At 41.8% G+C, this 18,804-nt stretch overlaps 1 protein-coding gene across 2 annotated transcripts in view; it reads left to right on the top strand.

Moving 5' to 3' along the window:
- phf14 (PHD finger protein 14) overlaps positions 1-18,804 on the top strand; it is a 75,985-nt gene that overhangs the window by 54,147 nt on the left and 3,034 nt on the right. For both annotated transcript variants that reach the window (XM_028399193.1, XM_028399192.1), the window contains exon 17: positions 4,158-4,275. In XM_028399193.1, the coding sequence (XP_028254994.1) occupies positions 4,158-4,275 (118 nt within the window). The remainder of the gene's footprint in view (positions 1-4,157; positions 4,276-18,804) is intronic.

Here is an 18,804-nt window from a genome sequence, read left to right as displayed (position 1 = left end):
CCAATTATCCATGCCAATTAAATTTCTACTCTGCTTTTTTTTTTAACTAAATCTGCACGGCTTAATGTGTAAACACAACACTGTATTATTGCACCTTTTTCACAGGTTTCCTCAGTGCCAGAAGGGCAGCATTCCATAACTTATTATTAAGAGTTTGGCTCACCTCTAGTTTTAAACAGATGCCCCCTGCTGTGTGCTATTGTTTAGCTTACTCTGGTTTATTGCAACTTGGAGCATCATTTCAAGTAATGCTATGGCCACCAAGTTAATCGGTGAGGTCTGGGATTGTAATCGCCTACTTCTCACTATTTAGCGAATTCAGTGTGTACATCACAGTGTAGTGTAGTGGACCGCCAATGACCTGGCATAGTCTCTGTGGGTTTGAGTTCCAATGGGGCTGTACTATTGAACGTTTGGACCATTGTCGAGTTTGGCCAAGTCATGGTGTGTAGAACCTTGCATCGTCTTCGCTTTTCCCTGTAGGCTGCTGCTTAATGCTCAAAAATCCTGTGACTTCTTCTCCTGATGTTCAAGAATCATTCAATGTGGAACAGTGTTTCTAATTCCCAACTTTCTTTTCCAGTGTTTTAATCATTTGTGGGTTAGGGTTTGGATGAATTTGGGACAAGATCATGGTTCTGGTGTTTGATACGGCGGTAATAGTTTTCACCCCATTGTGAAGTAGGAGTCGCTGCCTGACAAGGATTGATGGTGATGATACAGTAGAGTTTTGTTATGGCCTCATGGTGATACTTAAGCTGGGGACAGTCGCCATGTGTCATGTCGGCACCAAATTCTGTTAGTGTGTGAGGGGAACAGATCCGACCCGACCTCAGTTGTAGTGTTTTAAACATGTTTGATTTTCTCGGGGCGAGTCTGAACTGAACTGATCACCGACCCAACTGCAGACACGTGTTGTCAACAGCCAAAATGAGAAAGAGATGGGACACAGGAGACATTGTCAGAAGACGCCGGGAAGTAGCAGGACTAAAAAAAACGTTTCTTTTTCTCTGAGCAGATACCACAGACAACAGCAGCAGCAAGTCGACTGTCATCAGTGTTTCTCTTCCTTCTTCTTCTTCTTTGAATTTGTTGGTGGTTAGCAAACAGCAAATTGATGCATTACCGCCACCAGCTGGTATGTTGGTTTGTAAACTGTCACCATTGTGACAGTTTGCTGTGTTCAGTTGGCTTTAGTTGGTTTTGGGAATCCTGTAGTCTGTGATCCCTTATCAGGAGCAGCTGTTAAGTGTGTGACCTCCATCGTCATACAAAAATCTACTGAAACCAGTCTGTTAGTGTGTCCTCCTAGTCTAAATATGTTAAGAATGGGAAAGTCATGTAGTGTGTCCACATCTTTAGGGACTGTTGAAGTGTGTTGGACTACACTGGCTGTGGTAAAAAGGGATGCTTGAGGAACCTGAAGGTGACACCGACGTGAGAATTGAGGAGATAGTGGACATTTGAATTGTCTATTTTTTTGTTGTCATATTGTCTAGTATTTGACTTTGAATAGAGGAACAAACGGATGATCTCTGTTTCTGTATTCATCGTGTTTCTATCAAAGCTTGAGGCACCATCACCATATGTATGTTTTTGTGTGTGTGTGTCTGTGTGTGTGTGTGTGTGTGTGGAGCCATCATATCTGATACCAACCTGCCTAATTCCACTCAGTGCACACATCCAAACACAAAACTGGCTCCACCACAGAACACCAGTAATTGCTATCCGGCTACTATAAATCATGGACAGACAGCTTCTTGGATAAAGCATTATAATGTGATTTCATAGTATTTGTATGGAATCCACAAAACCGAGCAACATTATGAAACAGACTCAGTGAGAAGGACTATTCTCTATAAAAGTCTTTTCTTTTTATTGACTGAGGTGAGGAGAGAGGCTCAGCAGCTCCCTGTACAAATGACATTGTCTGCTAAAGAGAACACATAATCTGTGTGATATTAAAGGCACACTGTAGTCCTTGCAATAACTATATATATATATATATATATGTGTGTGTGTGTGTGTGTGTGTGTATGTACATATATAAATGTATGTTTTAAAAACATGCATTTTTACTATCATTTCAATTCCAAGATGGGGTACTCACAGTAAAGCCGGGCATACACTGTGCGGTTTTGGGTCCAATTTTGAGTCGTACGATTCTTTCGGGTTGGGCCGAATTTTAGCTTCGTCTTGCTTCTTTGATCGCGCAGTGTACACAGGCTCATGAGAGGCGATTAACATAATGATCCTCATGAGAGTATCGCACAGTTTAAGCAGAGATACGGCCCAAACGGCACATTATCCATTACTACACTACGCAGTTTGGCCAATGCTGATATCTTCACATATTTTATTCTACCAAAATTGTACCAAAAGTTCATTAAATAAATTGTCTAACCAAACTTACAGTGTTAATGCTAATGCAGTGCTATTTGATACTTGTCCCTTTTACAAGCTAAAAGGCTTATTGTGATGACATTTGTGATGTGTCCAATGGGGAAGCAGTATTGATTTTAAGCATATCTGCTTATATATTACTATCTTATTGGCCTTTGATATTTCATTTTAAAGGCCAGTATCAGACAGAATGAATGTCATGCATTGTGCATCCCTGTTTAAAATGAAATAAATGTAACATCTTCAGCAGTTTGGGCGGGGTCAGTGGTCAAACTTGCATCCATAGAAACAGTCTGTTCCACTACTAGCCTATTGAAGACATCAGTAGAATCACACTAACAGCAACAGGAAGTGGCAAAGGATGCCAATATTTTATTGACAGACAATAAAACACATTAAAAGAGAGCTGAGACTTTTCTTTTAATCATTTACAAGGCTGACCGCCCTTCAACAGGCTGCTGGTAAACACACACACACACACATTCCACAATTAGAGCCAATTATGTCCTAATCAATGAAGGAGATTCACATTCTCCAATGAAAATCTGATAACAGCGGTAACAGCCGGGGAGGTCAACCTGAACACGCTCTATTCATCTCCATTAACTGAGGAAGGAAGGACAGCAGAGAGGGATTTGAAGGCAGTGGGTGAAACACGAGACGACACGAGACGACACGAGATGACACGGTCTGCATGGTTCACTGACTTTTTATTTTAAGCCTGAGGTAATCTGTAGCAGTAGTACAGTTTAGGATCCATTTCAGGAAGAAGAAATCTTACCTTATGCTAAATTAGGCTAATCCTAGCCACGGTGTGAGGGAAAGAGTGTTGATTGGTTCTGCAGGGGTTTTTCGAAGTAGCATGCTAGTCATGCAAGTTAATTCAGTGTTATTATATAATAGCAATAACTTTTTTAGTATAGCACAGGGGTCAGCAACCTGTGGCTTCGGAGCCGCATGAGGCTCTTTCATCCCTCTGTTGTGGCTCCCAGGCAGTGAGCTCATTTTTAGAAAAAATTAATAATAATGTGAATAAATAATGGCCATTTAATTTAAATGAAAATAGGTGTAGATTAATAGTTAGGGGTTTGTGGCTCCGAGTGTGCTCTATTCAGTGGGAAACCGAATGCTCAAGGTTGCTGACCCCTGGTATAGCACAAAGTTTCACAAAGTGCTTTACAATTAAAAAATGTGCAAACTGAAATTATATCAAATACAGTAAAATTTGTTCACAGCTTTAAAACCAACAGTAAAATTCTAAAACTCACAGGAAGTGAGCCAGTGAAGGACAGCTGTTGCTGCTGTAATGTGGTCACTTCTCCTGGATCGGCTGTAATCTGTGCTTACTGATACCTGAGTAATGGGCGTTGCAGTAGTCAAAGTCTGGAGGAAATGAGGGCATGTATAAGAGAGGATGACATGACCTTTTTGGTATTTTTTTCCACCTCCTAGCCTTAGAAGGCCTGACAGACATCTATCTGACACTAACAAGGCCTGTATTTATCTGGACACTGATACGACCCATTGGACAGTCAATTACTGTGTAAGGTCAGGGGAGTTAAAGAGATTAAGACGGGCCCCGGGGGAATACATTAACAAAGTTCCCATCACTTGACAGCTATAGCTGCCTTTTGTCATCATCCATCATCGGCCCTGCGCTGGCCTCATCGTCATGATCGCAGGGAAGACGGCGGCTTTATTTATGCGAGACATATATAACACATGCCCTTTTTCCTTGTCTGTCTGTGACTCAGGTGCGACGAGTGCCGGCTCTGCTATCACTTCGGGTGTCTGGACCCCCCGCTGAAGAAATCTCCCAAGCAGACAGGTTACGGCTGGATCTGCCAGGAGTGTGACACATCCTCATCCAAGGTGAGCATGTACAGTTTGGATTAGAAAAGCAGCAGTAGAGGGGAGAGGGATAAGAGCTCACATACACACACACTCTGTGCTATTAAATTTCTTTTAATTGCTGATTTTACAAAAAAAAGTAAATAAATGTGTTGTGCTCACAGGTGTTAGCGATCTACCGCCATGTGTTTTAGATATTTAATTATTAAAAAGTTACACAGGCTACAGATCGGCCTTTTTTTCACTTGTGCTGGTCACGGATGAGTTGATCATTGTTGCCCCCGTCAGCTGAGATGTGCAGAATTTTTTTATTTATTCAAAAATCTTACTAGTGCATATGTTTTATTTTTAGAGATTTTTTTTCTTTTTTATTCTTTTCACCTAAAACGTGTTAGAAGTTCTACGTCTAATGTTCTCAACTGACTTAATTTAATTATGTTTTACTACATACTGACATACTTATTTCACAACTAAAGCAGTATTCATGGAAGGAAAAAAAATGTCAAAAAATCTATATAAAATGATGTACTAACGGCACTATTAAGATTGATCTTATTATCCTTTGACAAGGTTAAAGTTAGCTTGACCATCAGTTTTAACAGTAAAATTCAGATTTCTTCATATATAGGCTACACAGAGCTTAGCTTTACAAGTGGCCTATGCCGTTGTGAGCATTCACACAGATCTACTGGTGCTACAATTTGTTCTAATAGTGTAGCATATTCAGTAAGGGCTGACATGTACACAACATGTTTTAGCAGTTGATCATTGCTTATGTAAGGGACACCTGTTGGAGGGGTCCCAACTGACTCTAAGAGACGCCTCAGTAAACACACCAAAATGACTGCATTACTGCATTCCGTTTTTGTTTAGTTGTTTATTGTGTTTTATTTCAATAAATGTAATTGACATATGCGTCCTTATTTCCTACTAGCAAAATATAAAGGTTGTAGCTCCCCCTAAATGTTAAGTTGTCTTCATTTAAAGATCTATCCAAGTCAAATAGAAATGTATTCACATCCACTTTATGCCATTCAGTACTGTACTACAGCTACCCACAATACAGAAATATTTGGTGATAATAAGCACGATACGATACAATAAGATATGATACAATATGATAAAATAAGATACGATATAATATATGATACAATGTAATATGATACAATACGATATAATACAATGTGATACAATACGATATGATTCACTACAATATGATATGATACATATAATGCAATGCGATACAATACAATATGATATAATACAATATGATATGATACAATGCAAAGCGATACAATGCGATTCAATACAATACAATATGATATGATACAATGCGATACGATACAATATGATGAGATACTATAAGACAATCCTTTATTAGACCCCAACAGAGAAATTCAGTGTTACAGCAGCCAGGAAAGGTAGAAACTATACATATACATAGAGAAAAAAAAATGAATATAAAAGAATGAATGTTTGTGATGATAAGAGTCTGCTAAGCTGATGCTGTTTGGTTAGCATGTTCCTTTATCTATAATGTCTACTTAGAGCACTATAGCAAATGCTAATGCTAGTTATTTTATTGCACATCAACAGCTGAGCTTAGCCAAGATATTTTACTACCTTAAGGATGATTTATACTTCTGCGTCGAATTGACGGACCCTCCGCCTAGCCCAGCATTAACGGACTTCCATCATAACCATTTAAGGAGTTCATGTTCGAGGGGTTAACAACGGCGTTGATATTTGATATTTGTTGTTGAAACATACCACTCAGCAAAATATCAGTATGTCGTTTTATGTCGTTTTTCATACAGTGCTAAGTATATATGTATATATATATATATATATATATATATATATATATATATATATATATATATATATATATATATAGTTGTTGTGCTAGTGAAAGTTGTGCTGTAGAAATGGTAAAATAAAGGCAGCTATAACAGAAGAACAAAAAGCTTTTTTACAGCAGTAGCTGAAGGAGGAGGGATTAAACAAGATGGTCTGTAAATGTGCTTTACTGGCAGCCTGCAGACTGTAGAGACTCCCAGAGGGCCATTAAGAGTCAGCCCTGGACGGAACATGCTCAAACGTGATGAATGTTTGCATTTTTAAACAGAACATAAAATACACAGATGAGCAAAAATATAACGACAAGCTTCGCCTAACACTGCTGCTACCCACTGAGGCACGGACTCTGCCAGACTTCTATGCCCGCTGCCCTGTGGAGTCAGAGAACACATCTTTAAAGTCCTGACTGGCAGATGTTGGTCACACTGTTTCTGAGATTTAAACAGACTTTATCAGGGTAAATGATGGTTGTCAATATAAAACTCAGAATCATTTTTGAATTAAATACTGGCTCCTCAACTTAAACTAGTAGCACCCCTGGTTCAAAATACCTACCCTCATTAGAAAGCTAAGATAATTAGCTATACTGCTAAATCAGTGGCTTATACATAGCCAATAGCCACTAGTTTTACTCGGCTGGAAATCTCACGAGAGAAGCTGGTAATTCTCGTCCGGATTGGGATTGCTTGTTGGGTTTCAGGGGGTGTCCTGAAGTCAAATCTGAACAGAAAACATTGCAAACACTTTTGTTGTGGAGGTAACAAAGTAGAGAAAACGAGCACGCCCAACACCGACTAAAACATACACAGGAAATGACCGCTACATGCTTTTTTTCTCAAGCCTCCAAAAGTCCTGGCCGATCATCAACTATCTGTAACAGTGATGGAACAAGCCACAAAATCATCTTTCAGGACCAGCCGGATGACCTCGGTCACTTAGGTTGTAGATCCCATGTTGTAGCTAGCAGCCACGCTGCTCTGAGCTGCTCCCAGGTGCTAATATTCAGTGTGACCAGCTAATATCTCCTGGATAGAGATCGGCATACTGTGTTTGTGGGTGCATGCTGAATGAACAGTGTGATCCTACGGACAAGGTCGTCAAAACTACAGAGCGACGTCCTTAAAATAACTGGCGTGCCTCTCATTGTCCATCTGAACTATGACATGTACTCACCCCCTGCTGAACTCTTTACTCTTTACTCTTTTTTTTCTTCCATCTCCAGGAATAGTAACAACAAATCTTCTTCCTCCTCCGTTATAAACTTAAAAACTACTATTCAGAAAAATAAAAACAAGGATGAGAGAATGTCTGCGTGAATGGCTGTGTTGTTGTTGTTTGCTCCTGCTTTTGCCACCCCGAGAAGACCAACAAATCTCTCTCTTCTCATTAGAGAACAAAGAACTTTCTTCGCTTGTTCTTGTGACAAGAACAAGAACATCGTTTCGGCACAGAGTTTTCACACTCCATGAGAAGCATGCGTGCATACGGCCCTCGCACTGCAGTGCACGTTGCACACAACAACGCACACAGCCCACTCGCTTTTGTGACAGACACTCTCCTCGATGCACAATGTTGTTGTGATCTCCTTCCAGGAGTTGTTTGCCATCTGCGTGTCCTTTTAGGTCCTCATGGACGTGTTGTAGAGATGTCCGTACCTCCTCACTGCCAAAGATGTCCATCGTTGTAGAATCAAGTCCAATACCGTTGCGTCTACAGTGTCGCACCTGAAGAAGCCCTTGCGCTTCACCACATTCATCACGCCCACTAAAGTCCGACCAATCAACACAATTGTTTTCGCACACCACCAAGAAAAAAGTTCTTGTGGCATATGGAACATCATTTAATGATATGTATTGTGTATGACCAAGCTGTAAATGTCTTTATTTCTGCTGTAAAGTTTGAACATGGAGATTCTATGAGGATTGACTATAAAACCAGCCCCACCTAGAGGCTGTGGGAGGAACTGCGCTTCCATTATCTTCGTTTCTCAGCCCTCAGAGGTCGCCACTGTAGTGCTATATTACACCGCATAAAGTATAAACTTGTATATAGATATATATAGATATATATAGATACATATATACACCGCTAAGCCGCTTTCCTCTTTGTTCAGCTTTCCTCTTTGTTCCTCACCTCCCTCCTCTTCCTCCTCATGTTTACATCAAACGGTAGAACCTCCAAAGCTTCAGTGTCAGTCTGCCCCTAGAGCACAGCGACATTTCAGTGCTGGCAGGAGAAAACCGTTAGACAAATTAACCCCCCCCCCCAACACCACCACCACCGAGCAGGCAAAGGATGCTGGTGTTCTTTGTGTTTAATTATGAAAATCCCTTTATTTTTTACTTCGGAAAGTAGCTCGTAAAGGAGCCATTATCAAGGACTTTTTTTTTTACAATTGACTGTGAGTTCATCCGGCACCTTGAAGAGAGGCATGTTTAAGCAACAAACGGATGAAAGAAGGCAACACGTGCGTGCGCGTCATTTTCTTAAACATTGCGGGGGTCTACATTTTTGTCGAAAGGCGGTTAAGACATGTGACATTTTTTGAGAAAGCGGCGGCGCAGACCTTTTTAAAGACGCGAGGTGCTCAAGAGTGTCTCGGTAATAGCAAGTGTGGGGAGATAATTGACTCCACTAAGGGCATCTTAAAAAGCACTCTGAGATGAGAGCTGTATTTAAGGAAAGTTTTATTATCTGCTTTTAAATGCCAAGACCATGCACCGGTTTCTTTGCCTGTGGGGGGGTGGGGGGACTGTTTCTTAAATGCCAGCATTAAGTGCAGAATATTACCTGATCGGAGCGTTTTGTGATTTGTCAGAGCTCCCTGCAGTCACTGCACTTATCTAAAGAGGAAGATATACGCCAAAGGGGGGGCAGGAGTCTTATACAGTATGTGATGCTGACCGCTTGTCTGCTTTGAAAGCCAACCGTTTGTATGTTAACTGAAGGTGAGGAAGGCTGTTTCCAAGTGTAGCGGTTTCAAACATTAAAGGTGCAGGTGTTCATATAGTATCTCACTGATGCTGATACTCACGTAAAGTGGGGGGGGGTATAATAGATATAATCCCTGGTATTTTACAGTAATCTGTGAAATGGAGTTCATTTCATGGATTATAGGAATTCACCATGTCGATAGTCTAAGGCCCCGTTCACACTGGAGACAGTTATTCTAGCTACAGTAGGATTGTATCTGAATAGCCTCTAAGTTGGATACGTTGAGACCTATTTTTAAATCTGGCTGTCACATGCATGTCCACGCTTAATCCAGTTTAATCCAGCTTGTTGTCCTCCAAACCGCTAGATGGTGCCTCATAAAATTTAGAGTCTGTTCAGGCCGTGGTAGGACGGTGTGCACATGTGTTGTGCTTTTTTTTGTCCCATGTCGAGTTGTTTACATACGGTTTTTGTACGCGACCCGGACACTGTCCCTGTGAACCCGGAAGTATGACATTGCTAGCCGGATTCACTAGCCGCATTTGTGTTCAGACCTGAGCCAGACTTAAGCCAATCCAGCTAGATCCACCTCCGAGAGGTGGATTGAAATCAATCCAGATATCTGAATTTACGTTGTTCAGACTCAGAAAAAAAACTATCTGGATACATCCAGATACGACTGAATCCCCAGTGTGATCGGGGTCTTATACTTGTTTGATCATTTGCTTTAAAGGGTTTACAAAGTTGTGCAAAAAAAGCAGAGAAAATGTGATTTTAGGATTAGTAGATTGTGTGAAATGTGTTAGCCTCTGACAGATTTTTTTTAAAATGAGAATCAGCACCTCCAAGTCTGAGGCCATGGTTCTCGACTGGAAAAAGAGGGAGGAGAGCTCCTGCCCCAAGTTGGAGGATTTTCTGTATCTCGGGGTCTCGGTGCAGCTTCTGCAGTAATGCGGTCACTGTACCAGTCTGTCGTGGTCTCGATTTACGGGTCAATCTACGTTCCAAGCCTCACCTATGGTCATGAGCTCTTGGTAGTGGATGAGATCGCAAATACAAGCAGCCGAAATGAGTTTCCTTCGAAGGGTGGCTGGGCGCTCCTTTAGAGATAGGGTGGGGAGCTCGGTCACCTGAGAGGAGCTTGCTGCTCCACATCGAGAAGAGCCAGCTGAGATGGCTCAGGCATCTGTTTCAGATTCCTCCTGGACGCCTCCCTGGGGAAGTGTTCTATAAAAAAATGGGTTTATTATAAACATCTTGGATCCAAAGCTTTTCTTTGCTACATGAGTTTTCTTATATAACAACATTTCAACAACAAAACAAGCATGACAATGTGAGCTAAAGAAAACCAACCCTCTGATGAGTCTTTGTGTCACTGTGGGTGCTTCCTCCTCCTAAAGGTCACAGTGAACGGTTTCTCCTGTCTGTGGAGCCCTGATGAATAACTGAATATCTTTTTGATGACGACGACATCTGTTTACATTGTTTCATGTTATTTTACTGCAAGTTAGCTTGTCCTGTTCCTGTTGTGCAAAGAAAAGTGTGGCAGGGGGGTAAGAAGCTTTATCAGACACCCCTCCAGTTCATTATGGAAGCTGTGTTTTCCCCTCTCTGCCCTGCGTGGCTAAGATAAACCACGATCTGACCAAGGCCACACATACCCACCCCCCTCCCCTCCCCTTCACCAAATTGATTTCAGTCATAAAGTGACATGTCTTGCCATAATATATGGATGGCCTTTAATTCAGGACTGTTACTGTGCCAAGAGGGGGGAGGAGGATAGGGAGGGGGGGCGCTTGTTTAAGGCTTTATTTACACACACCCTCTCTGGCGCCCCCGGCTCGGCTTCCCGTGGTCAAATCAGAAGCCCCGAAGATTTGGATAAAAGGTGTGAAATGGTGAAAAGCTCTTAAAGTCCGTCTTAAAGTGCTCAGCTGTTGGAGCGTTGGTGTGGGATGTGCTGCACTCAGGCTTGTTGTCATCAAAAGGATTGCTGCTGCTGTTTTGAAATGACTGTCCGTAAAAGCTTCACTTCCTCCCCCCGAGCCACAGGGCCTAACTGCCTAACTGCCTACTCCTACTCAGCAAAACAATCTGTTTGAAGTTCTGGTATTACCTGAGTGCAGCAGCTCCTGCTGTACTCTACGGAAGCTGCTGGAGGATTTTACTTTGTGATGCAGCTAGTTAGGGCTGAGCAATTAACTGAAAGTATATATCGAAACTGACATGTAGACCCTCTAACCGACGTAATCTTACTTGTTATCATCCCACGTCCTCTCTCCCCTCTGGTACCAGCATGAGCTGTGGTCTGCAGGGCAGAGGAGAACACCAAAACACACATATACAAAAGACAGGTCCTCCAGCCAGTAGGTGGCGCAGTGACTGTAGCTTATGAGCATGTCAAGAGTCAGATGCTCAGCATGACTGTAAAGTTTCATTCACATAGGATGAAGTATGTGGGAGATACAGCCACAAAAACTATTTCCTGTGCATTGGCGAAGGGTCAACTTCTTCCAGACCATATGACAAAGTGCTGCATTTTTGATAACTTTTGGTCCCTAATGCTTCCTCTAGGAGGAGTTCGTAAAAGTGCGGAGAGTGAAAAATGCAAAATGGTGCATTTTTTTCAAAATGGCAGACTTCCTGTACGTTTTAGAGGATACCTTCCAGAGACTTTTTTCTCAGCAAGAGGTGATACATGTGTGTACCGAGATTCATGTCTGTAGGTCAAACGGTGACTCAGATCTTATTCCAGGGGGCGCTGCTGAGCCAACTGGGCGAAAAGGGTGACCTGTAGTCCGGAATATACGGTAATATCACCCCAGCCCTAGCAGCTAGTGTGTATCTGATTATTTATTTATGTTTTTATTTTTTTATTTATTTGGGAGGGGGTAAAATTACCTTCACAAGCCGTGCCATCAATCTAGAAGCGCAGCGCTTGACCTGTGAAAGACTGTAATGAAGTTAGTCTAATTACCCTAATGAAGCGTCACACTCTGCTGCTTTCACCGTACACGCTGAACTGAAAGGAAAGCAGGCGCCATCACTCATCAGCTGCAGGGAGAGAGAGGGGGAGAGAGAGGAGGAGAGAGACAGAGAGAGAGAAGAGGGAAGCTAACCTTTAGCCTGTTTTTTAGCCTTTTTTCATTAGCGGTCTTTTTGATTGGCAAATATTGCTGCATACACATAAATTCTATTGGCCTCTTATCTCTGTTCTTAATGCAGAGAGGGGGAGAGTGTAATCGATAACCCCCCTGCCCCCCCACCACCACATGATAACCTCATCGATGCTGGTCGTCTGGTCGCAGACGTGGCCTAAGTTTAACCACAGTTTAATGTGATTTAAAAGCCTAACTAGCCTGCAGGGAAGTGGGGGTGGGGGGCAGCGTGGTCAACAAGGGTGGCCCCAAGATGAAGTGTATGTGTGTGTGTGTGTGTGGTAGTAGGTGGATCAATGGTTCAGGAGTCACCTCAATCACTTTAACTAGGTGCTTACAGACACCAAGTGTCCCTCTCAGGGGCCAATTTGTGGAGTAAACATAAGAGTGTCTATGTCTGTGTGTGTGTGTGTGTGTGTGTGTGAGTGTGAGATCCCCCCCAGTGGGGCCCGGGTAGTCCATTTTTACAGGACCTGGCTGCGTTCTAATAACCGCAGAGTGTACACTGAGGCAACTTTTCAGAGCCCTCAGTGGTTTTATGACACTGAGCATCCTTCGTTAGGATCCCCGGCCTCTGTTCTAATGGCTGTCTAAACAACACTTTCCCCCCATAAATATACATAATAAACTTTAGCCAACGTTTGATTTTTTTGCTAGTCTGTCACTGTAATTGTATTTTATTATTGGTTTCTTCATAGCAGAGCTAAAAAAGAATCAAATTATTGGCTGCACAATTTAGCTAGCTCACTTTGCTACATCAACTTTAGCAGTAGAGCTAATTTTTTTATTTTTTATTTTAGATACTTTAGTAATCCCAGAGGGAAATTGTTTTAGGCTGCTGCCAAGCAGTGTCATACAATGACTAGCAAGGTGCGCCACACAGGCAAAAGGACAACACAACAATGACTTAGGGACTTAGGGAACCACCAACCTTCCGGTTATTGGACAGCCCTGCTATACCACTGCACCACTGCTGCCCCTAATGCTAACAGAGCTAATCGTTCAAGTTAAAATTAGTGAAGTCGTGAAGGGAAACTAGCCCGCTAGTTAGCGTGCTAACTATAGCTACAGAAACAGTTTCGGTGTGTATTACTCCAAGTATCACGCTAATAAGTCGTTACTTTACGTTACATACTCATAGGAGTGCACTTTAAGTTGTCTTATCTCTAAAAAAAACTTGGATAAAAGTAAGATGCTAACAGTGCTAGCGTCCCTTTGAGTTTTTCTAGTGTAAATTAACATCATGCTAATTGCTAGCTGTTTACGTATTTTATTCTGTTGTAGATTAGCTCAAATGGATACATTTGCATATATTCCACTATATGTGATGCGTGTTAATAGGGGTTACAACTTTGATTGTAATATGAATTTATTTTTGTTATGTTATAGTTTTACAAGATGCTTCCTGGTGTTTATTGGAGCAACTGTTAGTTAGCTGTTAAGCTAATTTCATGTGTGTGTCGCTGTAGCTCTATGGCACGGCCACTGCTGTGTTGATGTTGCGTGATGGTTTAGGGCAATAGCAACATTTAGCTTGTGCTTGTTATGAATTATGCACAAGCAAGATGTGTCAGTGTGTATTTGTGGAAGAATACACAAGTTTGTGTATAGAGGTTTAGTCTATAGCCTCTATGCTAACATAGAAGTAAAGCAGAGCCTGAGCACTCAGACTCCTAACTGTATATCCTCTGCTAGCATTAGCGATATCTAGCAAGGCCATAAAAAGAAAAAAGAAAAAACCTGCTTGTGCATTTTTACCTCTAATTAAATTAGCCGTCTCCTGGTTAAGTTTATCTCAGTATCAGTCACGCCTCACTAAAATGGAAAATTCACTTCTTGGATGAAGGAGAGGGAAAGAAACATTAAACAATGCCCTTTGTAATAAATGAAATGGGAATTGCAAATATGCGCAGTCATGAAATTAATTGTGCTCTCTGGTGACTGTTTTTTTTTTTTTGTGGGTGATGAGGAGCCAGAGTTGCAGGAGAAGCGTGAGGGGGCCAGAGGTGGTTAAATGTAGCGAGTAACGCACTGCCTGAACAGACTAATGAAGCTGCTGTTTATGACCCGCTGCAATTGTGTCATCTCTTGAATGGCAACAAGATGCCAGTACACACACACACACACACACACACACACACACATAGAGAGAGATGCAATGGGGAAGAGGCACATAAAGCTAAACACACACACTCTGTCTCTCTCCGTGGTGCTAAATTTAATCCTATATTTGCAAAAGTAAATTTTCAAATGAGACAAGCAGGAGGGCTGAATTATTAAAAAGGCTGGAAGAGGCCGCATGTCTGCAGCAGGATGCAATATAACACAATTTGTATTACAAAAGCACACTTACAATTTGGCATTAAAAGGGTTGGTTAAATAGAATTTAAATTAATGTATCAATTTTTTATTGCCAGTGTGTAAACAGACTGTAGCCTAATGTTATATTCACCCAAGTTGTCTAAGTGGTGCTAGTGTGAATGATTTGGCTAGCATTTTGTTGCAAATTACTAATTACAGTGTTTGCTATGAAGTCTTCAGCATTAGATAACTGTAGTGTAGTTAATTTGTTGTGTTCCTATGTGTAGCATAGCTTAGCTTGCCTGTCATCAGTAGTAAAATGCTATAAAGTGAGGTTGGTGGCAAGCTAGCTAGCATTTTGTTGCAAATTAGTAACTACAATGTTTGCTATGAGGTCTTCAACAATAGGTAACTGTAGTGTAGTTAAATTGATGTGTTGCTATGTGTAGCATAGCTTAGCTTGCCTGTCATCGCTACACAAATGCTAGAAAGTGGATATGATGGCTAGCTAGATAGCATTTTTTACAGTGTTTGCTATGAAGTACGTGTTACATAGTGCAAACTCTTGAAAATTTGATTCACACAGTGTGGCTATTAAAAAAAACATGTTAGGCGCACATGTTGTAGCATAGCTTAGCTTCCTTGTCATCACAAGAAAACAAATTGATAGAAGATGGATATGATAGCTAGCATGTTAAATTATTTCACCAGTTCACCTGAGCAACAGTGCAGACGTACAGTATGCATTACTGTTTGTCCAACAGTGTGGGATTTATTTAGTCTACTAAGTAACTTACTAGCTAGCTAGCTAGCTAGCTGTAAATTTCAAGGAAATTGTTGCAATTGCTTTCAAAAGCATAGAGAGATAAAACAAATTGTAGTCAGTAAAAACACTTTAAAACTCAGTTAACTTAACAATAAATAATGTATACTGTAAACATATGGTTCATTAGTGATCTGAGAAAAATATGTATTACAATATAAAAATGTAGACCTCCATCTAATAGATACAGAAGTCCATAGAAGGCATACGTTAATTTCCCATTGAAGGTGAGAGGCTACAGTAAAGTGTAGCTAGCCTCTTCTGCGTGCACGCATTGTGCAGTGTCAGACACTCTCATAGCTAAATACAGCGAAAGCACAAAGCACGATAAGAAAATCAATCACGCTAATTAACTGCTAATTCTTTTGAGGACTGTGTAGGCTTGATAAAAGACCGCAGAGCTTAGTGCACGGTGTGTTGCACGGTGTGTTGTACATTGTGATTTCTTTTTACAGTGCAATTTTTTAATCCAAGTTTATGAGGTTGATGTTTGCGGCATGCCTTGATCTCTTTGTGGGACGGGAGGCCCGTAGGAGCGTAAGGAGCTGGATGGATCGGTCTTTGTTGCCACCTAGGGCTCAGTCTGAGCGTCGGCGACGGGTCCGCTCCTGCCCTTTAAAAAACGCAGACCTCCTCTCAGACATGGCATTTCATTATCATATATGTACACGTTGGTGCCAGAGGGGCTAGCCAGGCCTATAGGAAAAGCGAGCCGAGCTCCACAAACAACCCCCTGTCCCTCCTTCCTTTTTTTTTTTTCTTTGTCTCCCCCGGGGGAGAAGCAGATATATCCCACAAGAGCCAGAGCCCCATCAGCTCCTGCAGGCCTGTTTCAAAAGGGGTGGGATGTGTGTGTGTGTGTGGGCCGTAGCTCGGCTAGAGAGAGAGAACCCCCTCTGTCCTGTTTCTTAGGATCAGCGGCTGTAAATGTGCAACAAATTATAACACATCAAGAAGAAGAACACACACACAGATAATATCAGGTTTAGACCAGTAATTATGCTAACAGCATCTTGGATATGTTCCTCACAGCTGATGGGATGACAGTCTGACTGATTACAAATTACAAGGAAGGAGACTGTAAACAATGCTATGGCTAATTCCTCCAGGTTCTTATATAATAATTCTAATTGTACATCCATTCCATTACCGAATCGTCATGTCACTTTATTTTTTTAGGAAGGTACCTTCCTTTTAGGAAGCTAATGTACAGTAGCTGATTGCTAGCTGTGCTACAGCCAGCTGGCTAACCTTGGCTAGCATAAAGTTTAGAAACCCATCCAAACCCCGGGGTTCGCAGATCAGGTAGTCTGCTTTTAGACCTATCAGTCATATTAGCACAAAGTATCAAGCTAGCCAACTATCATAACCACTCATAGAGTACTTACTAGTAATAGATTTAGTAAGCTAGCTAGCTGTAATGTAGAGTCACAGCAGCGGTTTGGTCATTGTTTTTGCAGACTATAACTGTACAACAAGTGCTTAGATAACATTTTGCTACCAAGCAAATCAGTAGCTTATCTTGCTAACTGTATGAAAGCCATTTTTAGTAATGCTGAGCATGTAGCAAAGTCATTTGACAAGCTAGCCAACCTAGCAGCCTGTTTGCCTTACTGTTTCCATTCTAACACTGAGGAATCAAGGTTAGCTTAGCAAGTGTGCTATTATCTGCTCAGTGTTTTTGCTTGAGCGGGTGATGGTTTGCATTAGCTGTTAGCTTGCAACAGAGATGTGGCTCCTATGGCCACCATACGCATTCATACACCAGCACGTAGGCTTGTGCAAAATCGTATCGTGTGCAATTAATCGTCAGAAAAACTGTCACCGATTAATATTCTCCACTTATCGATTACGGCGATTAGTCGCGTTTCGTCATGATCACGCATTTTTGTGTGAGACGTACACTCACCATCACCGTCAAGCGCGCACATGTGAGCCCACAATAACAATAATGGCGGAAGACAGCGGTGAGTTAAATCATGCGGAGCAGCACGTTCCTAACAGAGGTTCAACGTCTGTCACCATAAGCCGGAGCACGAAGAAAGCCGAAGAAAGCACAACGAGGACACAACGCCGGCTACAGCTGTATATAGTGTCGCCACACGCATTAGGTGAAGCGTGGAGCGTTGGGTGTTGTCATAGTAACTGGACTTTTGCTCGGATCAAAGGAATGAACTCCGATCTTTATTTACGGAATCCACAGCAAGATAGGAAACATTACAACAGCGAAGTCTTCTCCAGCAGATATTGAAAGAATTCCACTCAGCCGAGAATCCGCAATACGTTAGTCATCGTGCTCCCTACAACCAAACTAAGCGCTGAAAGAACATAAGGCAGCTTGATTTGCACAGACACACATTTAAATGTGGAATTGTCCGGTTTGTTTGTCATGTTTTTTCTGCTGCTATTCTACAGTCTGACTGAAAACATGCACTAGTGTGGGACATATTCAGTCACAGGTTAATTTGCACAGACACATTTTTTAACTTTAATAATCTGATGATGTGACTTTTCTGAACTTATTTGTCCGGTTTACTTTTAATGCTGACATGCACTGCTCTGTGACCTGAAGATAAGAACATTTGAAGGACAAAGTTACTTTAAACATTTGCTTCATTATTACTTTGAAGCAGTTTGTGCATCTGTTATCAACACATATTTCCATGGCTGGTTTGTGCCTAATCACTACTCACCAGCTTAATGAAGTAGTTCACTTGACCTAATGATTTGTCAGTATCAATTCAGAACAATGTGGCGATTTAGAGTCAAAAACATGTAAGTGCAATTGTCATCAATTAATTGTCAAATTAATCATTATCGGCTAAATGCCACAATTAATCGTGATTAATTTTTTTGCCAATATCGCCCAACCCTACCAGCACGGCAATGCGACTAGGGAGGAGTTGGGGTCAAACCGCCGACCTTCCGGTTATTGGACCACTTAGCCACTGCTGCCCGTGTGCTGTCATAGGCAACTGAAGAAGTGCTAGTTAGCTATGTGAAAAAGGGTGTTTGTGTGTCAACTTTGAAAAGACTCTTGAGACTATGAGCCATTCATACGTTCATACATTTCTCTCTCAAAACTTTAAATTGTACACCGCGCAGGCAGTTTCTGTAGACTCACCCCATAAGTGCAAATAAATGCTCCATTCAAAGGTGATCTTCAGATGTAGTGTCACTTCTACTTTAAAATGCGAAGGATTTCCATGAAGGATTCGGGTGCCGATGCCCTTTTTTTGTGTAGACCAGAGTGGGTCTGCAGACAGACAGCCTGCTTTACCTCCACCCTCAGGACAGGAGACAGGAGGACTGATAGGCGGCGGAGAGGTTGAGATATGAAATCCTTCATGAGCCCCCATCCACCCACCCACCCCACCCTACCACTGAGGGACCCAAGTGTCGCTCCCTCCCTCCAGGGACACGCACTAAATCAGTCCACATCTCTGGCTTTATAAGATAGTTAGCATGCGCTCG

Source organism: Parambassis ranga, chromosome 2, assembly GCF_900634625.1.
Source record: "Parambassis ranga chromosome 2, fParRan2.1, whole genome shotgun sequence".
NCBI classification, from domain to species: domain Eukaryota; kingdom Metazoa; phylum Chordata; class Actinopteri; family Ambassidae; genus Parambassis; species Parambassis ranga.
The sequence above is the reverse complement of the archived record's forward strand: the minus strand, read 5'-3'. Positions and strand labels throughout refer to the sequence as shown.